Source organism: Sus scrofa, chromosome 4 (assembly GCF_000003025.6).
Source record: "Sus scrofa isolate TJ Tabasco breed Duroc chromosome 4, Sscrofa11.1, whole genome shotgun sequence".
NCBI classification, from domain to species: Eukaryota; Metazoa; Chordata; class Mammalia; order Artiodactyla; family Suidae; genus Sus; species Sus scrofa.
In genome coordinates, this window is record NC_010446.5 from 84,985,880 (window position 1) to 85,012,480 (window position 26,601).

At 37.6% G+C, this 26,601-nt stretch overlaps 1 protein-coding gene across 1 annotated transcript in view; it reads left to right on the forward strand.

The window, feature by feature from the left end:
- The window catches only part of TMCO1 (transmembrane and coiled-coil domains 1), a 49,228-nt gene extending 23,968 nt beyond the window's left edge, over positions 1-25,260 (forward strand). Inside the window, exons 6-7 of the mRNA NM_001167585.1 lie at positions 5,634-5,778; positions 25,105-25,260. Coding sequence (NP_001161057.1) covers positions 5,634-5,778; positions 25,105-25,203 — 244 coding nt within the window. The 3' untranslated portion in view covers positions 25,204-25,260. The remainder of the gene's footprint in view (positions 1-5,633; positions 5,779-25,104) is intronic.

Genomic DNA, 26,601 nt, shown 5'->3' on the forward strand with positions numbered 1-26,601 from the left:
AAAATGGAATGCATTATGTCTAAAATCCACTGTATTTATTTTTATTTTTATTTATTTTTTTGTCTTTGTCCTTTTAGGGCCGCACCTGCGGTGTATGGAGGTTCCCGGGTTGGGGGTCTAATCGGAGCTGTAGCTGCTGGCCTACACCACAGCCACAGCAACGCTAGATCCAAGACACATAATGTGATCTATGCCATAACTCACGGCAATGCCGGATCCTCAACCCACTGAATGAGGCCATGGATCGAACCCGCAACCTTGTGGCTCCTAGTCAGATTCATTTCCACTGCCCCATGACAAGAACTCCATTTTTGTTTTTTATTTATTTATTTTTTTGCCATACTCATGGCATGCAGAAGTTCCAGGTAAGGGATTGGACCCTCATCACAGCAATGACTCGAGCTACAGCAGTGACAGTGCTGGATCCTTAACCACTAGGCTGCCAAGGAGCTCCTCTAATGTCTATTGCAGTCTTAAAAGTTATTGAGAAGTCAGATTAGACTAAAATAGAAAGGATTTGGGGAGCTCCCATAGTGGCACAGTGGAAACTAATCTGACTAGGAACCATGAGGTTTTGGGTTCAATCCCTGGCCTCGTTCAGTGGGTTAAGGATTCGGTATTGCTATGAGCTGTGGTATAGGTCGCAGACATGGCTCGGATCTGGTGTTGCTGTGGCTCTGGCGTAGGCCAGCAGCAACAGCTCTGATTGGACCCCTAGCCTGGGAATCTCCATATGCCTAGGATGCGGCCCTAAAATGACAAAAGAACAAAAACAAAAAGGAAGGATTTGAGCTCCTAGATTGCCAGAGAAGCCATAGGAGGCACCAGATTTAGCTATTTCCCTTTGGTTTCTCTTCCTGGATCATTTCCATAAATCTGAAACAGTATAATCTTTGAATTAGAAGCAATCTTAAAAGTCATTTAACACATTGCTTCTGTGTTAATACAGAAATCTCTCCAATATACTGTAGCAGATAATTTTCCATCCTCTTTCTAATTACTTTTAATGATGAAAGGCTTAAGGGTTTCTGAGATAATAATACAGTTTTGTTGAGTAGTTTTTAGGGTTTAAAAGTGGTTGCTTTTACTGAGCCAAAATAAGCTTCCTTGTTGTTCTGTTCATGAGTAGTGGTCCTACTCTCTAGAATTGCAGAATAAGTACACTTGAAGAAATAACTGACCTATTATACGCCATCTCTCTGCTCCTTTTTCTTTTTGTTTTTGTTGTTGTTGTTGTTTTTACTTTTTAAGGGCTGCACCCGTGGCATATGGAGGAGGTTCCCAGGCTAGGGGTCTAATTGGAGCTGTAGCCGCTGGCCTACACCAGGGCCACAGCAATACCAGATCCAAGCTACGTCTTCGACCTACACCAAAGCTCATGGCAACGCCGGATCCTTGACCCACTAAGCAAGGTCTGGGATCAAACTTGCAGCCTCCTGGTTCCTAGTCAGATTCGTTTCTGCTGTGCCATGACGGGAACTCCTCCCTAGTTATTTTCATTATTAGGCTAGGCACCAATTCACTTAGCTATTCCTAAGGCCAGCTTTTAGTCTCCTGGAAAAATGAATTCAAAGGAATTTTTTTTCCTCCACGTTTGTGGCTGATTTAAGGTCTCATGCATGGTAAATGTTCAGTTTCACATAAATGAATAACATAGGACATAAAAGTTTTTTTCTTTTTTAAAAAGCTTTTTCCAGCTTTATTGAGACACTTAATTGATACATAATATAGAATATTGTGTATGTTTAAGGTATACAGAGTGACAATTTGATACCCATATATATTGCAAAATGATCACAACAATATGGTTAGTAAACAGATCCTTTATCTCACGTAAATATCATTTTGTGGTGGTAGTGGTGAGAACATGTAAAATTTACTCTCTTAGCAACTTTCAGGTATATAATACAGTATTAACTATAATTACCATGCTGTACATTAGATACCTAGAACTTACTCATTTTTTTTTTTTGGTCTTTTTTTGCTATTTCTTGGGCCGCTCCCGCGGCATATGGAGGTTCCCAGGCTAGGGGTCCAATCGGAGCTGTAGCCACCGGCCTACGCCAGAGCCACAGCAACGCAGGATCCGAGCCGCGTCTGCAACCTACACCACAGCTCACGGCAACGCCAGATCGTTAACCCACTGAGCAAGAGCAGGGACCGAACCCGCAACCTCATGGTTCCTAGTCGAATTCGTTAACCACTGCGCCACGACGGGAACTCCAGAACTTACTCATTTTAAAACTGGAAGTTTATACCCTTTGACCAGCCTTTCCCCATTCCTCCTCTGGTAACCACCAATTTAATTGTCTATTTCCAAGGTCAACTATTTTATTTATTTTTATTTTTTTGCTTTTTTTAGGGCTGCACTTGTGGTATATGGAGGTTCCCAGGCTAGGGGGTGAATCAGAGCTACAGCTGCTGGCCTATGCCACAGCCACAGCAATGCCAGATCTGAGCCGCATCTGTGACCTACACCACAGCACATGGCAGCGCCAGATCCTTAACCCATTGAGCGAGGCTAGGGATTGAACCCACATCCTCATGGGTACTAGTCAGATTTGTTATTGCTGAGCCACAGTGGGAACTCCCTGAGTTCAGCTTTTTCAGATTACACATTTAAGTAATATTGTACAGTATTTGTCCTTCTCTGTCAGACTTGTTTCACTTAACATAGTGCCCTCAAGTTTCATCCATATTGTCACAAATGGCGAGATTTCCTTTTTTTATTTCTGAAAAATATTCCGTCGTTTATGTACAATATATGTATTACATTTTCTTTATCCATTCAGCTGTTGGTGGATGCTTAGGTTATTTCCATATCTTGGCTATTATGAACAATACTGTGGTGATAGAGAAGTACAGAACTCTTTGAGATAGTAGTTTATTTCAGTTCCTTTGGATAAGTACCTAGACATGGGATTTCTGGGTCACATGGTGGTTCTGTTTTTAATCTTTTGAGATACATCCATACTGTTTTCCATAGTTACTATACCAATTTACATTCCCACCAGAGGTACACAAGGGTTCTCTTTTCTCTACATCCTTGCTGGCATTTGTTGTCTCTTGTCCTTTTGATAATAGTCATTCCAACAGGTGTGAGGTTTTGCTTTACATTTCCGTATGGTTAGTGATGTTGACTACCTTTTCATGTACTTCTTGGCCATTTGTCTGTCTTATTTGGAAAAATGTATATTTAGATCCCTTGCCCACTTTTTAATTGGATTATTATTGTTGTTATTATTATTAATGTTGTTGTTGTTGTGTTGTTTGTTTTGTCTTTTCTAGGGCCACATCCGTGGCATATGGAGGTTCCCAGGCTAGGGGTCTAATTGGAGCTGTAGCTGCCAACCTACGTCAGAGCCACAGCAATGAGGGATCTGAGCCACGTCTGCAATCTACACCCCACAGCTCACAGCAATGCCGGATCCTTAACCCACTCAGCAAGGCCAGGGATCGAACGCACAACCTCATGGATCCTAGACAGACTCGTTAACCACTGCTAATAATAACCATGTTATTATTATTTGCTGTTCAGTTGTATGAATCCTGTGTATGTTTTGTATATTAACCCCTTATTAGATATATAGTTTGCAAATATTTTCTCCCATGCCATAGTTTGCCTTTTCATTTTGCTATTTCTTTTGCTGTGCAGAAGCCTGCTTTTAAAATTTTTTTTTATTTTTTTGTTTTTTAGGGCTACACCTGCAGCATATGGAAGTTCCCAGGCTACGGGTTGAATCGGAGCTGCATCTGCTGGCCTGTGCCACAGCCCCAGCAATGCCAGATCTGAGCTGCATCTGTGACCTACACCACAGTTCACAGCAGTGCTGGATCCTTAACCCACTGACTGAGGCCAGAGATCAAACCCGCATCTTCATGGTTTCTTGTCAGGTTCATGACCTGCTGAGCCAAAATGGGAACTCCCCAGAATCTTTTTCATTTGATGAGTCACATTTATTGACTTTTTTTTTTTCTTTTTTTGCTTGTACTTTTGGTATCCTTTTTAAGTCCTTAATCCATTTTGAGTTAATTTTTATGAGTGGTATATGATAGGGGTCTAGTATCGTTCTTCTGCATGTGAATATCCAGTTTTCCTGCACCATTTATTGAAGAAGCTATCCTTTTCCCCATTGAGTATTCTGGGCTTCCTTGTCAAATATTATTTGACTGTATATGTGTGGGTTTACTTCTGGGCTTTCCATTCTATTCCATTGGTCTACATGTCTGCTTTTATGTCAGTACCATATTGGTTTGATTACTGTAGTTTTGTGATATAGTTTGAAATCAGGACCTTTGGTGCCTCTAGCTTTGTTCTTTCTCAGGATTGCTTTATTTAGGATCTTTTGTTATTCCATATTAGTTTTAGTATTGGTTTTTTTCTATCTTTGTGAAAAGTAGAGTTTTGATGGAGACTGTATTGAATCTATAGATGGCTTTGGACAGTATGGACATTTTAGCAATATTAATTCTTCCAACCTTGACCATGGATATCTTTCCATATATTTTGTGTTTTCTTCAGTTTCTTTATCAGTGTCTTATACTTCTGAGGGTATATATAATATCTTTTTTGCTTCCTTGATTAAGTTTATCCCTAAGTATATTATTGTTTTTGATTCCATTGTAAATGGGATTTTTTTTTTTTCAGGTCATTCATTGTTGGTATATAGGAATGTTGATTTCTATCCTGAAACTTTACTGGATTTATTTATTAGTTGTAGAAGGCTTTCTTTTTGGTTACAGTTTCAAATTTAAAATAGCAAGGAGCATGAAGACAATCTACGATAAATTTGTTGGGTGTATATGTTAGCAATAGGAGAGGTAAACATTTTGGGCTCTATTTATTCCAGCCCTCTTTTCACAATTTAACTCCAACAGAGGATAGTAGAGTAGCATACCTAGAAAGCATACTGTTTATAGCATATAACAAGAAAATATTGGAACAACTGTGTATCATACTTCTTGTGAGCAAATGAGAATATTTCTTCCTGGAAAAGTTATTATTTTTGTTTTGCTTTGTAAGGTTAGTAGAAGGGAAAGATTACTTCAAGCAGATTTTAAAGTATTTTTGTCATATCCAAGTAATGACATTTTGTGATTGAGCTCTTTCCTATGTAAATATATGCTAGTAGTAAGTGGACAGTCATGCATATATAGAGAACATGTCAAATTCATTCTGTCCTATATTCTTTGGAGTTCAGCTGTATAAGAAGCTCTTTACAACCACAATATAGTTATTTTCTATAAAAATACTTGTGTTAACATATAATGAAAATTGCTACCTTTTAAGTGATTTGGTAAATATTTTAACATTTCTCAGTTTTTAATTTATAAAACAATAAATATTGATGTAATCTCTAGACAAAACCATTTTATGGCCCATAATAATTTTTCAGTGTTAAGGGATCCTGAAAAAATTTAAGAACCATTAGTTTAGAAAAAGGTTGATTGGAAAAAAATCTAGGCCCTTCTTTATATCCTTGTACTGCAAGTCTCTTTTTAGAATGTCACCCTTTCTTTGTTTTTTAGAGATCAAGGGACTTAAAGTTCTATTTCTGTCCCAGATTCTTCTCTGAAACTAAGAAGCTTGTCAGTCTTCCAAAAATAACTGTTCTTTGTTTTTTCCTTTTTAGATTTGATGGTAGAGTGGTGGCAAAGCTCCCTTTCACCCCCCTTTCCTACATCCAAGGACTGTCTCATAGAAATCTGCTGGGAGATGACACCACAGACTGTTCCTTCATCTTCCTGTATATTCTCTGTACCATGTCAATTCGACAGGTGAGTGACCACATCCACTATTTAAGATGTATATCCTTCCTTGCTGTCATGCTGTAAATTAGTCTACTTCTGTAATACTGAAAGAATCTACCTCTTGCTACTGAGATCTTTCAGTTACTTGATTTAGAATTTCAGTATATTGGAGTTCCCATCATGGCTTAGTGGTAACAAAGCCAACTAGTATCCTGAGGACACGGGTTCAATCCCTGGCCTCACTCATCGGGTTAAGGATCTGGCATTGCCATGAGCTGTGGTGTAGGTTCCAGATGTGGCTCAGATCTGGCATGGCTGTGGTGTAGGCTGGCAGCTGCAGCTCTGATTGGATCCCTAGCCTGGAAACATCCATATGCCACCGCAGGTGTTGCCCTAAAAAGCAAAAAAAAAAAAAAAAATTAAAAAATTTAGAATTCCAGTGTATTATCTAAGGCTGCTTTAAATGTGTGTTGGTTTAAATTACTCATCCGAAGGAATGGGGAGTAGCCATAAAATCAAACACTGTTTCCACATCCCATTTTTAAAGTTCTCGGTTTGTTTTGTTTTTTGTCTTTTTCTCCTTTTAGGGCCACACCTATGGCATGTGGATGTTCCCAGGCTAAGAGTCTAATTGGAGCTGTAGCTACCAGCCTACACCAGAGCCACAGCAACGCCAGATCCGAGCCACGTCTGGGACCCACACCACAGCTCATGGCAACACTGGATCCTTAACTCACTGAGCGAGGCCAGGGATCAAACCCACATCCTCATGGTTCCTAGTCAGATTTGTTTCCACTCCGCCAGGACAGGAGCTCCAAGTTTGTTCTTTATTGCAGCTATTTAAAGGTAGAAAAGTAAAGAGTGGGGTTTGTCTTCTCACTCATTTCTTTATTTATTATACACTAGCTCCTTTTGGCACTTCAGGAATACAAGTCAACAGAATAATTTGGTGACTTTAAGTTATTCACTGTTTTTTTTTTTTAATTAAGTTATTCACTGTTGAGATGAAGTCTAGTTGTAGAATTTACATTCGAGCAACATGATCAAATGCTGATAGTGAAAAAGAAAGAGTGGTATAGGGTTTTGAGAGCCTAGAAGAGAGGCATGGCATTTAATTAGTGGGGGATGATTCAGGCAGAAACTTTGAAAGAATGAAGTGATTTTTAAGATGGGATTTTTTTTTTAATTAAAATATAGTTGATTTACAATGTTGTGCCAATTTCTGCTGTACAGCAAAGTGACTTGGTCATACATATATATACATTCTTTTTTAAATATTCTTTTCCATCATGGTCTGTCCCAAGAGATTGGATATAGTCCTGTGCTATACAGGAGAACCTTGTTTATCTATTCTAAATGTAATAGTTTTCATCTGCTAATCTCAAACTCCCAGTCCATTCCACTCCCCACCCTGGCCCTGGCAGTCACAAGTCTGTTCTCCATGTGTGTGTCTTTTTTTATTCTGTAGATAGGTGCATTTGTACCATATTTTAGATTACACTTATAAGTGATATCATGTGGCATTTGTCTTTCTCTCTCTGACTTAATTCACTTAGTATGAGAATCTCTAGTTGCATCCATGTTGTGCATTGAGATTGGATTTTTAAAAGTAAAAGAGGTTAATTAAAGTCTCTGGCTCAAGAACCATTGATATTTCAGAGCTTGATTCAGGTTTTGAGCGTACTGCCATTCAGCAGGCATTGTAGTTGGGAGGCTGACACATGCAATAAATATGAATGTGTTGATCATTTCAATGTTTGTTACATAAATGAGACCTTCAGAGTTGTTTTTCTCCTTTTTTTATTTTATTTTTTTAAATTTGCTTTTTAGGGCCGCGCCTGCTGCGTATGGTTTCTAGGATAGGGGTCAGTCACATCGGAGCTGCAGCTGCCAGCCTACACCACAGCCACAGCAACGTGGGATCCCTAACCCACTGAGCAAGGCCAGGGATCGAACCTGCAACCTCATGGTTCGTAGTCAGATTCATTTCCGCTGTGCCACAACGGGAACTCCTCTCCTTCTGAACGTTGTGTATAGCAGCAGGTTTTTTTGGTTGGTCTGGCACGTTGGAATCAATAGGAAATGGAATCATAGTTTGAAGCTCACAAAGATCTTTATGATCTTACCAGTTAATCTTTCCCTGCCTCATCTCTTACCTCATGCAACACTCTAGCCATTCTGACTTGCCTAACAGGTTCCGTGTTCCACTCACCAGACTTAGACTTTCTGTGAATGCCTTCCTTCTATCTGGATGCCTCCCACCTTCTTCTTTTGCATATAAATATAACTAAGTTTGAAGGGCTTCCTGGGATCACTTTCTGACACTTACTGCATTTTGTAGGATAGATGTGAGAGGGACATGACCAGATGCAGAAGTACCAGAGACTATTACTATAGTCTAGCTAAAAGCCAACATGGTCTAAACTATTTCAGTGAGGAAAGGGATGCAAAGGAGGGGACAAAGTTGAGAAATGCATAGGGGTAAATCAGCAGATCTTAGTGATTGATTTAATGCAAGAGAGAAAGGAGACACTAAGGTGGTTTCTACATTATGACTTTGGTGACCAAATGCAGGGTGGGAATAGAGGAAAGAAGAGTAGGTTGGTTAGAAGACTTGCTGTTTCAGGTGCTTGTGGGGCAGCTGAGTGTGTATGTCCACCAGGAAGTTGTATTCTTGTATAGCTGAGGTGTATACTACATTTTTTGAAATGCTTTAGCATTTTTGCTTATCCACAGGTGAAAGCCAAGACAGTGACAACACAGATCTCTTTGTTGGTTTAACAGAGGTCCATCGATAACTAGAACATTTGTCTTAAACTTGATTGAATATGAAATATTAAAATTATAGCTAGAAAAAAAATGTTGATGAACTACAATGATATGTACATTCTACTTTAACAGAGAGGAATTCTATTTTAATTACATACAGATGTTACTACTTTATTTGTAATGGCTCACAATAGTGATTTTAGATGTACCATTTGCGCTGCTGCCTGTTCATTGTTACCTAGAAATCACCAAAATCAACATCTGAAACTGTAAGTTTTTTTTTTTTTTTTTTTTTTTTGTTTGTCTTTTTGCTATTTCTTTGGGCCGCTCCTGCCGCATATGGAGGTTCCCAGGCTAGGGGTCAAATCAGCCTACGCCAGAGCCACAGCAACGCGGGATCCGAGCTGCGTCTGCAACCTACACTACAGCTCATGGCAACGTCGGATCGTTAACCCATTGAGCAAGGGCAGGGACCGAACCGCAACCTCATGGTTCCTAGTCGGATTCATTAACCACTGCGCCACGAAGGGAACTCCTGTAAGTTTTTTTTTTTTTTTTAATATTGAGACTTTAATAAACATCTTTTAGTAATTGATAGAACAAACAGATTAAAAAGGTACTAGACATATAGAAGATATAGAAGACCTGAACAACATGTAGAAGATATAGAAGACCTTAACATATAAAACTAGCAAAACCTAATAATTGCAAAATAAATGTTTTTTTTTACAAGTAACCATGAAGTACTTAGCAAAATTGATCATTACTAGCAATGAAACCATCTTAACATGTCATAGGATTCAAACAGTATTCAGCTAGTTCCCAAATCAGAATGGAATTAATCTATAAAGCAGATAAAACAAATACCTGAAAATCCCCAGATGTTTGGAAATTAAGAAACAAATTTCTAAATAGAGAAATATGCTTCATAAAGTGAATTCCAGTAAAAATTAGAAAATGTATTAAACTCAATGTGAATAAAAGAATTATATATATCTCAACATGTGAGATGAAGCACAGATATGCTTACAGAGAAATTTTAGCCTAGGGAATTCCCATTGTGGCGCAGCAGAAACAAATCTGACTAGGAACCATGAGGTTACAGGTTCGATCCCTGGCCTTGCTCAGTGGGTTAAGGATCCTGCATTGCTGTGGCTGTGGTGTATAGTCCAGCAGCTGTAGCTCTGATTCGACTCCTAGCCTGAAAACATCCATATGCTGCCAGTGTGGCCCTAAAAAGCAAAAAATAAATAAATAGATAAAATAAAAATCCTTTTCCAAAAATTACATTAACATCGGATTTAAAAAAAATTTCATTCAGTATAGTTGACTTACAATGTTGTATTAGTTTCAGGTATACAGCAAAGTCAGTTATACACATAGCCATTTCTTTTTTCCCATATAGTTAAGTAGATTTCCCTGTGCTATATAGTAGGTCCTTGTTAGTTATCTATTTTATATACAGTAGTATGTATGTGTTAATCCCATCTTCCTAATTTATCCCTCCCCTCCACAGTTTCCACTTTGGTGACCACAAGTTTGATTTTGAAATTTGTGAGTTTGTTTCTGTTTTATAAATAAGTTCTTTTTGTATCATTTTTATTAGATTCTACATGTAAGTGATATCATATGATATTTATCTTTGATTTAGTATGCTCATACTAAGATTAGCACTTAGTATGCTAATCTCTCAGGGCCATCTGTGTTGCTGAAGATAAAATATTTCATTCTTTTTTATGGCTGAGTAATATTACATTATATCTATGTACCACAACTTCTGTACCCATTCTTCTGTTGATGGACATTTGCTTCCATGTCTTGGCTACTGTAAATAGTGTTGCAGTGAACATCAGCATACGTGTATCTTTTCAAATTACAGTTTTCCTTGGATATATACCCAGGAGTGGGATCATATGTTAGTTCTCTATTTAGTGGGTTTTTGGGTTTTTGGTTTTTTTGGCTGCACCCACAGCATGTGGAAGTTCCTAGGCCAGGGCTCAAACCCATACCACAGCTGTAACCAGAGCCACAGTAGTAACAATGCCAGATTCTTAACCTGCTGAGCCACAAGGGAACTCCTACACTTAGTTTTTTAAAGAACCTCCATACTGTTCTCTATAGTACTACACAAAATTACATTCCCACCAAGCCAAAAAAAAAATTGTTTTTGAAAGGAGTTCCTGTTTTGGCTCAGTGGCCACTATGAGGATGCAGGTTCGATCCCTGGCTTCACTCATTGGGTTAAGGATCCCAGCTGTGGTGCAGCTGGCAGCTGTAGCTCCAACTCGACCCCTAGCCTGGGAACTTCCATATGCCACAGGTGCAAGCCTTTTTTAAAAAAGAAAAAAAAAAAAAAAATCCCACCAACAGTATAGGAGAATTCCCTTTTCTCCATACCCTCCCCAACATTTATTGTTTGTGGACTTTTTCATGATGGCCATTCTGACTGGTGTGAGGTTTTGATACCTCATTGTAGTTTTGATTCGTATTTCACTAATAATTAGTGAAAGCACATCTTTGCATGTGCTTTTTGGCTATCAAACTTTTTTTTTTAATGAAATAAATGTTACAAATGATTATTGAGAAAGTTCATCAAGCTGATCTTTAAACTCCTTTCAAAAAATCTGATGAAGCAAAAAAAAAAAAAAAAAAAAAAAGGAGTTCCTGTGGTGGCTCAGCAGAAACGAATCTGACTGGTAACCATGAGGACACAGGTTCAATCCCTGGCCTCGCTTAGTGGGTTAAGGACCTGGCGTTACCATGAGCTGTGGTGTAGGTCACAGAAGCAACCTGGATCCCGCATTGCTGTGGTTGTGGTGTAGGCCAGCAGCTGCAGCCCCTAAGCTGGGACCCTCCATATGCCGAGGGTGCAGCCCTAAAAAGACCAAAAAAAATCTGGTGACGTGTATGTGTATCAATGAATTATATCAGGTTTGCCATGGTCATACAGTGATCAGCAAACTTTTTCTCTAAGTGTCTAGATGATAAAATATTTTTACATTTACTTTTCAGACCATATTGTGGCTGTCACAACTACTCAACTCTGCCATTATAGTATGAAAACAGCCTTAGACAATATGTAAATGCATGAGTGTGGCTGTGTTCCAATAAAACTTTATGTACAGAAAACAGGCAGCAGGCCAGCCACAGTCTGCAAATCCCTGAAGGTTCAGGCAGAGACTGCTACAAACTCTGCCGGTATGGCGTGAAAACAGTCCTGGACAATATGTATGTGAATGAGTGTGGCTGTGTTCCAGTAACACCTTATTTATGAAACCAGTAGACCAGCCATGCTAACTTCTGAGAACCAGAGGGTATAAAATGTGCTACAAAGTTAAAAGTAGGAATATCTACAGATACTAGACTGGTAGAGCTTAACGACATAATTGCTTATTGAATACAAAAAAGGGGAGAGGGAAGGGGCAGCACAAAAACACAGAAGAATTCAATGTGTTTGTTTACAGCCATGGAGTATGTATGCTCATATTTTTAATTTCCACTTATCCAGTTCTATACATTGAATAAGAGAAAAGTATATAGGGCTATAGTATAAGTATCCTGAGATAATAAAAATCTTGGGGAAAAAATCACTGAAATGGCCTCCTTTTATAATTAGGTGCAAAGAGTTTCTGTACTGTTTTCCACTGTTTGTTAGTTTGTATACTGGATAATTATGAATTTGTATCCAATCTGAAATAACTTTAGCTTTTGAAATATTACTATGGAATGTGTGTTTCTTTTTTTGCATTAAAATGCTTGCTTGCTCTTGCTCTTTCCATGCTTTATTTTAATTTGTTGTTTTATTTACTTTTAGGATCTTAGGTTACATGGTAGTTAACTCTACATGCCTGTGAAATCAGCCATCATAAATTGAGGCTTTCAGATTATAGAATGCAGTATGAATCCCTCAATGAGGCCATTCTTAGGCAGAGAAACAGGCCATTTGGTTTCCAGCTATACACTGAAGCATAACGTAATTTTGAGAGAACATAATGAATTGTTTTTTTTTGGTTTTGGGTTGTAAATTTGAATAGTGATTGGTCATATTCTGCCTTATAAGATTTTTTGTCTACTTGTAATTTTCATCTTTTGCTTTCCTCTCCAACTCTTTTAAGGGTTCTCAATTGCCTGTATATACTTGAAAGTTTACACCAAGAAGGCACATGTGAAACAAACAGTAGATACTGCACTTAAATATAAACTTATAAACTTGGCCAATTGAGCATACCATTTTTTACTCCCTAGAGCAAGGTATGAAAATTCATGTTTCCCCTAAGATCTTGTAGAAATGGTCAAACTTTAGGAGTTTTACCAATCTAATAGATAAGAATTGCTATCTTGTTATAGTTTTAATTTGTATTTGGATTGAGCATCTCTACTGTCTAAGAGCTGTTCATGTAGTTTTTTCTTTATTTGGTGGGTGAGACACTATGTTTTTTGCCTATTTTGCTATTAGGTTCTTGGTATTTTTATTAATTAATTAGATTTGAAGGAGATTAGCCCCTTTGTGTGATACAAGTTACAAATAATTTTTGCAAATCATCATTTTTGTTTCAGTTTTTCTTAGTGTAGTTTTTGCCATGCAAAGTTTTTAGAATTTTTTTTTTTCTTTTTTGGTTTATTAGTCTCTTTTGTTTTTTGGATTTTGGTTCATGGTTAGAAAGTTCTTTAGTACTCCAAAATTACAAAGAAATTCATCCTTGTTTTCTTTTAGTAAAGAAGGTTTCATTCCTTACATTTAAGTCATGGGTTGATCCATTTGCAGTTGATACTGGTGTACCTTATTTATTCTTTCTTTGCTATCTTTTACTTTGCCAACTATAATGTGATTTTTATGAGGGAAAACATGAAAACATGGATTCATTTGAGATCATGGGTTGCCTACCTTTTTTTTTTCCCAAAGACCAAGAAGCTAGAGGGTCAAAAGAATACACTGGGGTAAATGATTATTCTTAATAGAATTGGTGTGTTTTTGAAAACAGTGAACCCCTGTCAGAAGCCTGATATTAGTATTTTCTCTGGAGGGCCTGTATGAATTGCTCTTTGAAATTTTAAAGTCTGTTCAGATCTCAGCGCAAGTGTTTGGTTGGGGTCACTCCTACTTTTTTCACATCTTGTATGATTAGGTCTTTTGGAATGCATGGGTGTCATAAGGTGGGCAGAGTCATCTGAACCCCTGGAGTAAAGGAATATGGAAGAGTAGCTCAAAACATGTGTCATGACTAATCTCAGGGTTTAAACTTGTCAGTCCAACTGCCCATGGTAGTTTTCCTGAGGAATCCTCAAAGCAATCGTTTGTTATACTCTGAAGCTACTTTCTGGTTTCCTGTGTTCAGTAATCTAGTGCTTTTAGTCTTTTGTGTTTATTGTGGTAAGGTAGACATAACATAAAATATACTGTTTAACCATCTTTAACTGTACAATTCTGTGATATTAAGTATACTGTATATTGTTGTACAACCATCACCACTGTCCATCTATAGAACTTTTTCATCTTCCCAAACTGAAAATTTGTGGCCACTGAACGCTAGATCTTTTCCCCCTCCCCTCAGTCCCTGGCAGCTACCATACTACATTCTTCCTTTGTGAATTTGACCTCGTGTAAGTAGACTCATACTTACTTTCTTTTGTGACCGGCATGTTTTCAAGGCTCATCCATGTAGCATGTGTCAGAATTTCCTTTCTTTTTTAAGGGCGAATAGATATTCCACTGTATGTATCTGCGACATTTTGTTTATTCGTTTGTCAAAGGACAATCGGACTGCTTCTTCTTTTTTGGCTATTATGAGTAATGATGCTGTGGGCATGGTTGTATAAATGTCTGAGTTCCTGTTTTCACTTATTTTTGCATAGATACCTACCAGTAGAATTGCTGGGACATACCGTAATTCTATGTTTAATTTTTTGAGGAATCAACATAATGTTTACATAGCTACTCACTATTTTACCCAATACTGTTAATCTTAAAGCTTCAGTTCACCACCAGCTTGAGATCATTTTCAAAAGAATACAAGTGATTTCTCATGCTTTTGTTTCAGTGAGTGAAAACCATAATTTCATTTAATCAGGGTTAATGTTTATGCTAAATGTGTAAGAACAAAGTGTATTTTATTCACCTCCAGCAATGGTGGAGTGGCTTTGCTTCCTTTTTTTTTTTTTTTTTTTTTTTTTTTTTCCTTTTTTGCCGTGCCCCCAGCATGCAGAAATTCCTGGGCCAGGGACTGAACCCATGCCACAGCAGTGACATGGCTGGATCATTTAACCACTAGGCCACCAGGGAACTCCTGGTTTTGCTTGTTTTAATGGGGAAGGCTTCACACAGTAAATTAGAATATAGCATCTAGGAGAGTGAGAAACATTTTATTAATATCTTTAAAGTGTCAGTTTAATTGCTGGAGTAGATATTTTTATCACAAGCTTTCCAGAATTTATTTTTTTCTTTTCTTTTCTTTTTTCTTTTTCTTTTTTTTTTTTTTTAGGGCGTCACTCACGGCATATGGGTTTCCATGCTAGGGGTCAAATCGGAGCTGCAGCTGCTGGCCTACACCAGAGCCATAGCAGTGCCAGATCCAAGCCGCATCTGTGACCTATGCCGCAGCTTGAGGCCACATCGGATCCTTAACCCAGTGAGCAAGGCCAGGGATCGAACCTGCCTCTTCATGGATACTAGTCGGATTCTTAAGCTGCTGAGCCACAACCGGAGCTCCCCAGAATTTATATTTTTAATATCTTTTATCTGTGAAAGATTATGACTACATTTGCAAGTGTAAGTTAATAACATCTCTATGGTATTAACCAGAATCCACTTCTTTCACTAAATGGTATAGTGTAATTAAATCAGCTAGCTCTAGTCCCTTCATGACATCATGACAGTAACCCAAGCACACACATGCTAAATAGATAAATAGATAAATAAATAGATATAGATTTTAAAAGTATCACTTTAAGAACAACTTCTAACTTTATCATTGTCATGTGACTATCATAACATAAGATGGAGGTATAATATTAGACTGAATTAAGGTATTTTTGCCCCTGTCTATAAGAGAACTTATTTTTCAAGGAGAAGCAGAAACTATGCTGATCATATACTAAATTTTAAGACACATTCCTACTTCAGAATCTTTAAAATGGTAGAGAGCAAGGAGGAATGCATTATACTGTTGAGGAAATACAGTATTTGGAGGTAAAACGCCAAAGTTTGATTCTTATTGCCACTTACTGGCTGAGTGTCTTTGGGGAAATTATAACCTCTCAGAGTCTCAGTTTTCACAAAGGTGAAAAGGGGTTTAGTGTACAAACTCACCGCATTATGATAATCAGATGACAGTGGTATAGGAAGTTAACCGTTGTTCTTAAGGAGATACTTTTTTTTTTTTAACCAATTAGCGCCTATCCCCACCCTTGGGGTATTTTTAAAATGAGTATTTTTTTCTTAGCCCAAGATGGTTTTTTTCCCCCCACAGGTTGAAACATGGCGATATGTCATATTAACTGAAAATAAATCTAATTACCTTTCCTCATTTTATCTTTCTCCTTTTGTTTACTTCCTTAATATGTAGTGATCAGTGATTAGCTGCCTTGACCTTCACATCACTATTTCCTTTGTGTGAATTTGTAGCAACGGAAATGGTAGGTCTGCCAGCTTTTTTCAGAGGTGTTAAGTTAGTCCGGGGTAGTGGTGGAATTTAAGAACAAAAGGAAATTTTCTTAACTCCTAAAATTAAGAGACATGCTTTTTTATCTTTTCCTTTTCTTATTGTGAGTCAGTAGTGATTGAATAAATAGTCGTCTTCTCTATAGAAAGTGCTCTAAATCTTAGAGCAAATACAAGCAAACTAATCTGGTAAATAACTAAGGGAAAACTGGTCTATTCTTATAAATTTATGTGATAGTAAAAGCTTTGCACAGAATTCTCTTTGCTTTGAAAGCAAAAAGGATTAATGGTTCTGAGAAAAGTGGAAGAGTTTCTTACCTTTTTTTTCTTTTGTTATCCGCAACTTTTTTTTTTGGCTACATCTGCAGCATATGGAAATTCCCGGGCCAGGGATCTAATTCAAGCCATAGCTTCTACCTATGCCACAGCTACAGCAATACCAGATCCTTAGCCCACTGCAACAAAAGCGAGAACTCCTGTCGTCTGCATCTTGATATATAACTTTATGGATGTAATGACTATAACTTGAAGAAGTCGATGAGAATTTGTCAATGTCTCCTTCAGCAGACGTATGTGATAAAAATAAGTAAATTTTATTTTTTTTCTCATCCTTTTGGCTTTCCCAGGAAAAGGAATTTTGGTATGGCTTATATATCTGTAAAAACAGGTTCTAATTATGTCATGTCAGGATATCTTAAAGTGATCAAAATGATAGAAGGTCCAGATAGATGCCTGCCATCTCCTGCATCTCATTATTAATTTATGTTACATTATTTAAGGATTAGAACTTAATTTCAGCATAGCTCATCTGTAAGTAAGGTATTTTCATTTGTAGTATTTAACTTCAAATCGGAGAATGCATGATTCAGAAAGTGATAAAACTACTGAGAAGAACAGGTTATTCAGGCATGAGTATAATCTGATCCCCTTGAATTATTTCAGTGCGTGAGTTCAAGGCTTTATTAAGAATATTCCTGTCCTTGCTGGAGATTGATTCAAGTCCTCATACTATGCCAGGAATTTTTCTTTAATTCTAAGAATGTAAGAACAAAAAAAGTGATTTCCTCTATACGCTTATGGAACTCACAGTTTATGTGGGAAGACAGACCCATTAAGTAATAGTAGAGTGTGATTGATGCCCTTTGTGTATATGTGCTTGCACAAAATGGTGTGGGGCGGGGTGGTGGGGATTGGGGGAATGTGCTGTAAAAGTAAAATGGCTTCAAGAATTAGTTCTTCGAAACTAAGATTTTATATAAGGGGACCATTTAATTTGTATCTTGAAGGATGAATGGGGATTTCCAGTCGTATCAGAATATTAGCGTAGAATGAGAAAAGTCATAGAGGCTTGAAAGTGTGGGATGAATATAGAGACCACTGAGTTGAGAATTGTTGGTGGAATGTAACAGGAGATGAAGCATGTTACTGCTTAATGACAGTCTGTGCCTCACAGTATAGTGTTAAGTGATTACTCTGCTTCTTTCCATGTGTTTCTTATAGTGCAAGTCTGTTAGTGGCACATTCTCTTAATCTTCGTTTAGCAAAAAATATTTTATATTTATTTTTGAAGGTTATTTTCATGGGATATAGAATTCTAGGTTGACTCTTTTTTTTTAATCCTTTAAGCATTTTAAAATGCCTTTCCACTATCATCATCATCTTCTTTCCACTGTTTTCATTGTTTCTGATGAGAAGTCCTTCATATCTTTGAATCCCTGTAGATAATGTGTCACTTTTCTCTGGTTGCTTTCAGATGTTTTTTTTCTTTAAGTTTGGTTTTTAGCAATTTGAGTATGATGTGCCTAGGATATTTTTTAAAAATTATCCTGCTGGAGCTTATTGTTTTTATAAAATCTGAGAAAATTTCAGCAATTATTTCTTCAAATATATTTTTTTCTGCCCCATCCTTTCTTCTAAAGATTCCATTTACATATATGTAAGACCAATAGTCTTATTGGTATTGTCCAATAGGACACTGAGTGTTCAATTTTTAAATTTTATTTATTTATTTATTTATTTTTGTCTTTTTAGGGCTGCAGTTGTGGTGTATGGAAGTTCCCAGGCTAGGTGTCGAATTGGAGTTGTAGCTGCTGACTTTTGCCACAGGCATAGTGCCACAGCCTCGCCAAATCCAAGCCTTATCTGGAACCTACACCACAGTTTATGGCTATGCCAGATCCTTAACCCACTGAGCAAGGCCAGGGATTGAACCCACATCTTCGTGGATACTAGTCAGGTTCATAAGTGCTGAGCCACATCGGGAACTCCTGAGTGTTCAGTTTTTTAAAGTCTTTTTCTCTGTGTTCTTTAGATAGGATAATTTCTAGTAATTTGTTTTCAAGTTCACTGATTCCTCTTTCACCTGTTTCATCATCTTAACTCATCCAGTGATTTAAAATTTTTGACTGTAGTATTTTTTAGCTCCAGAATTTCCATTTGGTTCATTTTGGCTTTTCTCTTTCCCTGCTGAGATTTCCTATTTGTTCATTTATTATGAAACATATATATATTTTTTTATATCCTTAAGCATAGTTACTTAGCTGCTTTACAAATTCTTTGAACTGATTCTAATGTTTGGATCATCTCAAGGTTGAACTGTATCTGTTGCCTATTCCCTTTAGTATTTTCCTTGGTATGTCTTGGATTATATCTTGGGCATTGTGAATGATAGGCTGTAGAGATTATAGATTCTGTTATTTTAATAAGTGGGAATTTTTTTGTTTGTTTAAGTGTGCAATTAAGTTGGCATTCAGACTCCAAAGTCTTTCTTCTTTGTGGTATGCAACACCTGAAATCTCACTTATTTTAGTTTTAGCTCGGCTGTCTGAAGGCAAGTCTCATGCATGAATGGTTTAAGAGTCAGCCAGGGATATGGGTGGAGTTTAGATGTAGAATTTTAAACTACCCAGTGGTAGCTCTCTATTTTCCAGAAATTTTTTCCCCTTGATTTTCAGGTGTTGTAGTTGACCTAAATCCTGTCGTTTGGTTCTTCAAACCAATAAGGCTACGGTTTCATTCTGAGTTTTGGATACCCCTCACAGTGTCATCTGGGTTCTACTATCCATTGTGAGATTTATAAGTATAAAAAATTTTTGTCTTCATACACAAAACTAAAATTCAGAACATTTTTCTTGACTGAATGAAAACGTCACTTGATTCCCTAATCCCTTCAAAAGAGACCTTAATTACAAAAGAGGCCTTTGGACAACCCAGGACTGAAAAATTCATTTAGCTTTACAAAGGAAATGGGGTTACTCAGGTGCAGATTTGATGTGCTCATCTTCTTTTCAGAATTTTGATTTCCACTATGCAAGAATATGTGTTGAAGTCTGCAATATAATTTGTTAAAACATAGACACGTTCTAGGATGTTAGAGCCACAGCCACACAGGACTGTGGCTCCTTGAATGTGCTTGCTGAGGAAGTTTGAAGGACCCAGCAGGGGGCTTCAGATTCCCAACACTATTTTATCTATTTTCTGTGTTGGATTTTTACATGAGATTTTGTTTGAAGAGAGAATTCTGTGGCTAAAGGATCTGAAAACAATTCATCTGGCGAACCCTCTTCTTTTAAATGTAAGGAAAATTGAGATTTGGTAAAGTAAAAAGATAGTGCTTATTGTTTTCTTTGCCTAGTTTGCTAGTACTGGAAAACAAGTCTTCTGACTGCTAACCCAGTACTATTTCAGCTATACCAATATTGTACTATCATTAAATATTTAATCTCTGTGTTATTCTCCTAAACAGCCTATTTTGATATAGTGTGAAAATCCTGGGACTATTGGATGGGGCCATTTGAGGTGATTGGATTTTACACACAGCATTATGAATAAAGTAAAGATTATGTTATGGGAACTTGATGAGAAATTGTAATCAATTGGAAAAGAAGGCTGGTTGCCAGATGCTAGAGGAACTAATGAAGAGTGAAGAGAAGACTGCCATGGCTGAGTTATTTTAGCTAAATGACTAAGGAATAAAATTTAGCAGAATATTTTATTGCCTGTGACCTGGGTCTTCCCAAAATATCCAGTTAGCAACCAACAACTTCCTTTTCTTGATCACCGGTCCTTATCCTTTGCAGAGAGGAAGGAACGCAAATCCTGTAGTGGTATTTTTCTGGGTTTCCTGCCAAAAGAAGGCATGATTACGGGAAAATGTTTTTCCTTTGTTTTTCCCTTCTGACTCTTCAGTTGTTACCCTGTTATATAGGACTAGACAGAAATTCAAAATAATTGTTTTATATTTTTCTAAGACCTTATTATATCTTACATTTTACTTCTCTGTTAAGTGTTCTTCTATATCATCCTCATAATTAAAACTCCTGTCTTTTAGCAAAATGCATATTTCTAAACTAAATCTTCCTAATTAAGAAGGCCTGAAAAATTGGAGGAGAATTGAGAGACTGAGAAAGCAGTCAGGTCAAGTTTACTGGATAAGAGTGTTGAAAGATATAAAGGCGATAACATATGCAAACATCCGAGCCGAATCTGTGACCTACACCATAGCTTATGGCCATGCTGGATCCATGATCCACTGAATGAAACCAGGGATCGAACCCTCATCCTCATGGACACTAGTCCAGATGTGGCTCAGATTCGATCCCCGGCATGGGAACTTTCATTTGCCGCAGGTGCAGCCAAAAAAGGGGAAAAAAAGAAAAGTATTTTTTTACTTTTATTTTGTATTTAATGATTTTATTTTTTCCATTATAGCTGGCTTACAGTGTTCTGTCAGTTTTCTACTGTACAGCAAGTTGACCCAGTCACACATACATATTATATATACATTCTTTTTTCTCACATTATCATGCTCCATCATAAGTGACTAGATATAGTTCCCAGTGCTATACAGCAGGATCTCATTGCTTATCCATTCCAAAGGCAATAGTTTGTGTCTATTAACCCTAAATTCCCAGTCCATCCCACTCCTCCCCCTCCCCCTTGGCAGCCACAAGTCTGTTCTCCATGTCCATGATTTTCTTTTCTGTAGAAAGGTTCATTTATGGCATATATTAGATTCTAGATATAAGTGATAATCATGTGGTATTTGTCTTTCTCTTTCCGACTTACCTTACTTAGTATGAGATTCTCTATTTCCATCCATGTTGCTGCAAATGGCATAATGTTTTTTTATGGCTGAGTAGTATTCCATTGTGTATATATACCACATCTTCTCCATCCATTCATCTGTCGATGGACATTTGGGTTGTTTCCATGTCTTGGCTATTGTGAATAGTGCTGCAGTGAACATACGGCTGCAAGGAAAGTTTTGTCCAGATATAAGCCCAAGAGTGGGATTGTGGGGTTGTATATGGTAGTTCTATGTATAGTTTTCTAAGGTACCTCCTTACTGTTTTCCATAGTGGTTATGCCACTTTACAATCCCACCAACAGTACAGGAGGGTTCCCTTTTCTCCACACCCTCTCCAGCATTTATTATTTATGAACTTATTAATGATGGCCATTCTGACTGGTGTGAGGTGGTACCTTATAGTAGTTTTGATTTGCATTTTTCTAATAGTCAGTGATGTGAGTTGAACATTTTTTCATGTGCTTGTTGACCATCTGTATGTCTTTGAAGAAATGTCTGTTCAGGTCTTTTGCCCGTTTTTCCATTGGGTTGTTGGCTTTTTTGCTGTTGAGTTGTATAAGTTGTTTGTGTGTTTTAGAGATTAGGCCCTTGTCTGTTGCATGGTTTGAAATTATTTTCTCCCATTCTGTAAGTTGTCTTTTTTTTTTTTTTTTTTATGGTTTCCTTTGCTGTGCAAAAGCTTGTCAGTTTGATTTCATCGCACTGGTCTATTTTTGCTTTTATTTCTGTTGCCTTGGGAGACTGACCTGAGAAAACATCGGTAAGGTTGATGTCAGAGAATGTTTTGCCTCTGTTCTCTTCTAGGAGTTTAATGGTGTCTTGTCTTACATTTAAGTCTTTAAGCCATTTTGAGTTTATTTTTGTGCATAGTGTGAGGGTGTGTTCCAGTTTCATTGTTTTACATGCAGCTGCCAGTTTTCCCAGCATCGCTTGCTGAAAAGACTGTCTTTTTCCTATTTTATATTCTTGCCTCCTTTGTTGAAGATTAGTTGACCATAAGTGTCTGGGAAAGAAAAGTATTGCACTGCCTGGATTTCCATGAACTTCAGCCTTGGTTGCTAAAGTGCCTGTTGTTTTAGCATTTTTGTTGTTGTGGTGGTTGTTGCTGTTAGGGCTGTTTTCCATCTCTAGCAGTGGCTTGTGTCTAGTAGTTGTTTATATGTTTTTAGTTCATAATGAGACTACCTTTTCAGTCTGCCTTTTCTACCCATTCAAGTCTGCCTCTCAAAATATTTCCTATTTTCATTTCATTTGTCTTTAAATCCATACCTATAATTTAAAGGGCATCAGAGGTTTTTATACTGGTCTTTATCTCTAAAATGATAAGGACTCACTTAATTGACCCCTTTGGTCAGAAAAACTGAGCAAAGATGCCTTGTATATTTTGTCTAGAGTGTATTATGGTAAAAACATGTAACGAGGCAGATGTATTTATCAGCAGCTAATTCTGTAATGTCTTATTTCAAATATTATCTTTAAAGTGATTTCCCATCATGCCTAGCTTAATGTCAGATGTATTGTAGTTGGTCAGTACTTACTGATAAAATAAAAATGTTTATCTTATTGCTTTGTGCAGTGGATTTCAAGAGGGAGTATGGAGTAGCTATTTTTATTATGAAAGTAATACAAGTATTCTTCAGCTTTACTAAGGAGAAGTAACCTGAACTACTAAGGATTGGTTTTTCTTTTTTTTTCTTTTCAAGGCCACACCTGTGGCATATGGAAGTTCCCAGGCTAGGAGATGAAATGGAGCTACAGCTGCTGGCCTTCGCCACAGCCATAGCAACATGGGATCTGCGCCAAGTCGGCAAGCTACGCCACAGCTCACAGCAACACCAATTCCTGACCCAGTGAGTAGGGCCAGGGATCAAACCCTCATCAGATTCATTTCTACTGCACCACCATAGGAGCTCCAGGATTGTTTTTTCTTGTTTTTAGATTTCCTCCCTCCCAGCAGGAACTCCAGATTTCTTTCTCTCTCTCTCTCTTTTTTTTTTTTTTTTCTTTTAAGATCCTTACCCACAGCATATGGAAGTTCCCAAGCTAGGGGTCAAATCAGAGCTGCAGCTGCCAGCTTACACCACAGCCATAGCAACTCGCAATCTGAGCTGCGTCTGTGACCTATACCACAGCTCACAGCAATGCCAGATCTTTAACCCACTAAGCGAGGCCAGAGATCGAACCCACATCCTCATGGATCCTAGTTGGGATCATTAACTGCTGAGCCACGAAGGGTACTCCCACTAGTTAGTTCTTAACCCACTGAGTCACAGTGGGAACTCCCCAGATTTCTTTTTAAAGTAAACATGATCCATAGTATTGTGAGTGATTGCACAAATAAAGTTTTTTATAGTAAATATAATTTAAATTTAAATAAAATTAAATATGATTTTTTATGTTAAATATAATTTAAAAATTGTCTTCATATTTAAATATTCTGTTATATTCTGACAGAGTGTAATCTCTAGAAATATAAACACCTACCTCAAGCAGTCATCATTCATAAGGAGCCTGAATATAGATGTTTTCATAGTGCTTTGTACACAGTAGGTGTTCAATAACTGTTGAATGAATGCATACAAGTTAACGTGCCTACCAGGGGGCTGAGTTTGTTCTGAAGAACTTTACAGAGGAAGTACTGTGTAAGAGAACTCATTAGATTAAGAATCAAAACACATGGGTTTTAATTCTAACTCTCCTCTTCACTTAACTTTAACATTGGACAGCCCTTCCTCCTCTTCCAAGTTTTAATTATAATTTCTCAAATATTTTATGAAAGAATTGAGGGAGAACAGTTCGATGATCTCTTTAAAGTTTTCACCTCTTACAAATGCTGTGCAGAATCTTAACTGACCTTTCCTTAACCTTTTTGCATTCACAAGCCCTCTGCCTTCCCCCTTTAAGGCGTACTGATTCTTCCCCACATCGCACTATCCACTCCTGACTGCTCCTTAGGACGCCTATACCTCTCTGCTTCCACCAGTTGAGTCATTGCCTTTCAAGAGCCAATTCTGTTTATCCCCAACTGTTTGTGCTGGTTTTACTTCTTGTTGCATTTATATGATTTACTTTAGTTTAATGTTATAGTAACGATGAAATCTGAGTATAAAAATGGTTGTTTGGAGTGCCCTTGTGGCACAGTGTATTAAGGATCTGGCATTGCCACTGCTGTGGTGCAATTTCAGCAATTTCAGTTGCCGTCCTGGGTGGAAACTTCCAAATGCTGCAGGTAGGACCAGGAAAAAAAAAAAAAAAAAAAAAAAAAAGCTGTTTTTACGAGAACTAGTTTCATAAAGTTGAGTTTCTGAAAACCCCCAAACTATTAAATTTAAGTGAGACAACTGAAAAAGATGAAGGGAAGTGCTAAAAATCCAGGAGGATTCTGGACTCAGGTTACTTTGCAAGATTCTGAATTCTCTTGCTTCTTTCAAGAAATTGAAACTGAATATTTTAGTTTCAGCTTCACTTCATGCAATAATGACTAAATCCAGCCATAAGACCTCCATTCAGAGAAGAGGCTTGGCTACAAGAAGTAGCCAGTGAATGTACTGTGTATACTTTGTGTTGAAACAAAAGATTACTTCTTTTTGATTTTACACTTGAAAAAAATCAGCTTCTTTGGTTAGTAGCTCAAGGTTCCATCAGGTAAGAGGGCTTTTACTGTTATGTGATCTCCATAACGTTGTAGGCCTTTTAAAAAGTAACATAGTGGTAGTCATCCTATTTTAGATCATATCAGTACTTTTTATTTATATGGCTTCTCTTTATATGAGATCTATGTTCAACACATTTCTCTATATCTCATATTAAAACATAATTTGTATTGTTTCCTCTACAGAACATCCAGAAGATTCTTGGCCTCGCCCCTTCACGAGCTGCCACCAAGCAGGCAGGTGGATTTCTTGGCCCTCCACCTCCTTCTGGGAAGTTCTCTTGAAATCAAGAAGAACCCTGAATTCCTGTCATTCTTTTTAGACATTCAAATCAGACTGGCAACTATTTTGTAGCAAGAGCCACGGGCAGCCTTAGCACTTGGGCCACTTTCTAATTTTATTTCTGGGCTTTTTGGGTATGATTCACATGAGAATGGCACCCAACAAACATGATAGTGCTTTTGGTCACAGATTAATATTTTTAAACAAATGTGTTGATTGGATAAGCTCAGGTGATGTTTATGTAATGAGAAAAAATTTCTTATGTTGCTTACACAAATATTCTGTGGGACTGACTTTCAGGTATGTGCTGTGTGCCATGTACCATGGAACTTGGCTTTTCGAGAGCATTTAGAGATCTGGAAGAAAAATTTAGTTTATGTAACTTAATTGGAACTATTTGTTGTTGTTTTTTTCAAGTCAAATATATGACCTAAGATCAATAAAGAGGCCAAAATTTTAGCTATTTCATCTACAAAGAGAGATCTGTTTTGTTTTATCATATTTCTAGGTACATGTTTTTAGTAATCTGAACATGAAGGTAAATATTGACCAGGAAAGGGTAATGTTTTAAATGTACTATTTTATCATACTTGCCTCATATGCTCAAAATATAGTGTTGTCCTATTATAGAAACTGGAAAGCGTGAAAGGATAGGAAAGCAGTAATCCAAGTGAGTGCAAAAATGAGAGTTCCCAGAAGTTTCCTTTATACCCTTGTATGGTCTGTTGGCCTCTTGGGAAGGCACTCTTAGACGACCCCTGGAGCCAAGGTCATAGTTATATGAGGTTAATCTTGCAGAGCTTCCTTGTAGTCACAGTGGCCTTCAGTTCCCGCCATGCTCCTTTGTAAAGGATGAGAGGATGCTTTTACTATGATCTTGCCCCCTAATCCATGGAACTGGAAATCTGGTGTTGAGTGATATCTCTAGGAATAAGTATGTACATTTATCAGTAGTGTCCTTAGATGTATGTATTCTGGCAGTGGAAAGATACATTATTTGCAGTGTAACAACTGTTAAGCCAGACTTCTCAGTGGCATAAAATCCAGAAGATAATGGGATAATGTTTTCAAAGCTGCAGAAAATAATTGTCAGCAGAGTTTTATGCACAGCTAAACCATAAATTTGGGGGCAAAATTGGAGACAGTATTTTCAGAGCTACAGAATCCCAGATAATTGAATTATTAAGGGATATATTTCAGGGACAAAAAAGAATACCAGGGGCGAAGTTCCCGTCGTGGCGCAGTGGTTAACGAATCCTACTAGGAACCATGAGGTTGCAGGTTCGATCCCTGCCCCTTGCTCAGTGGGTTAATGATCCGGCATTGCTGTGAGCTGTGGTGTAGGTCGCAGACGCGGCTCAGATCCTGCGTTGCTGTGGCTCTGGTGTAGGCTGGCAGCT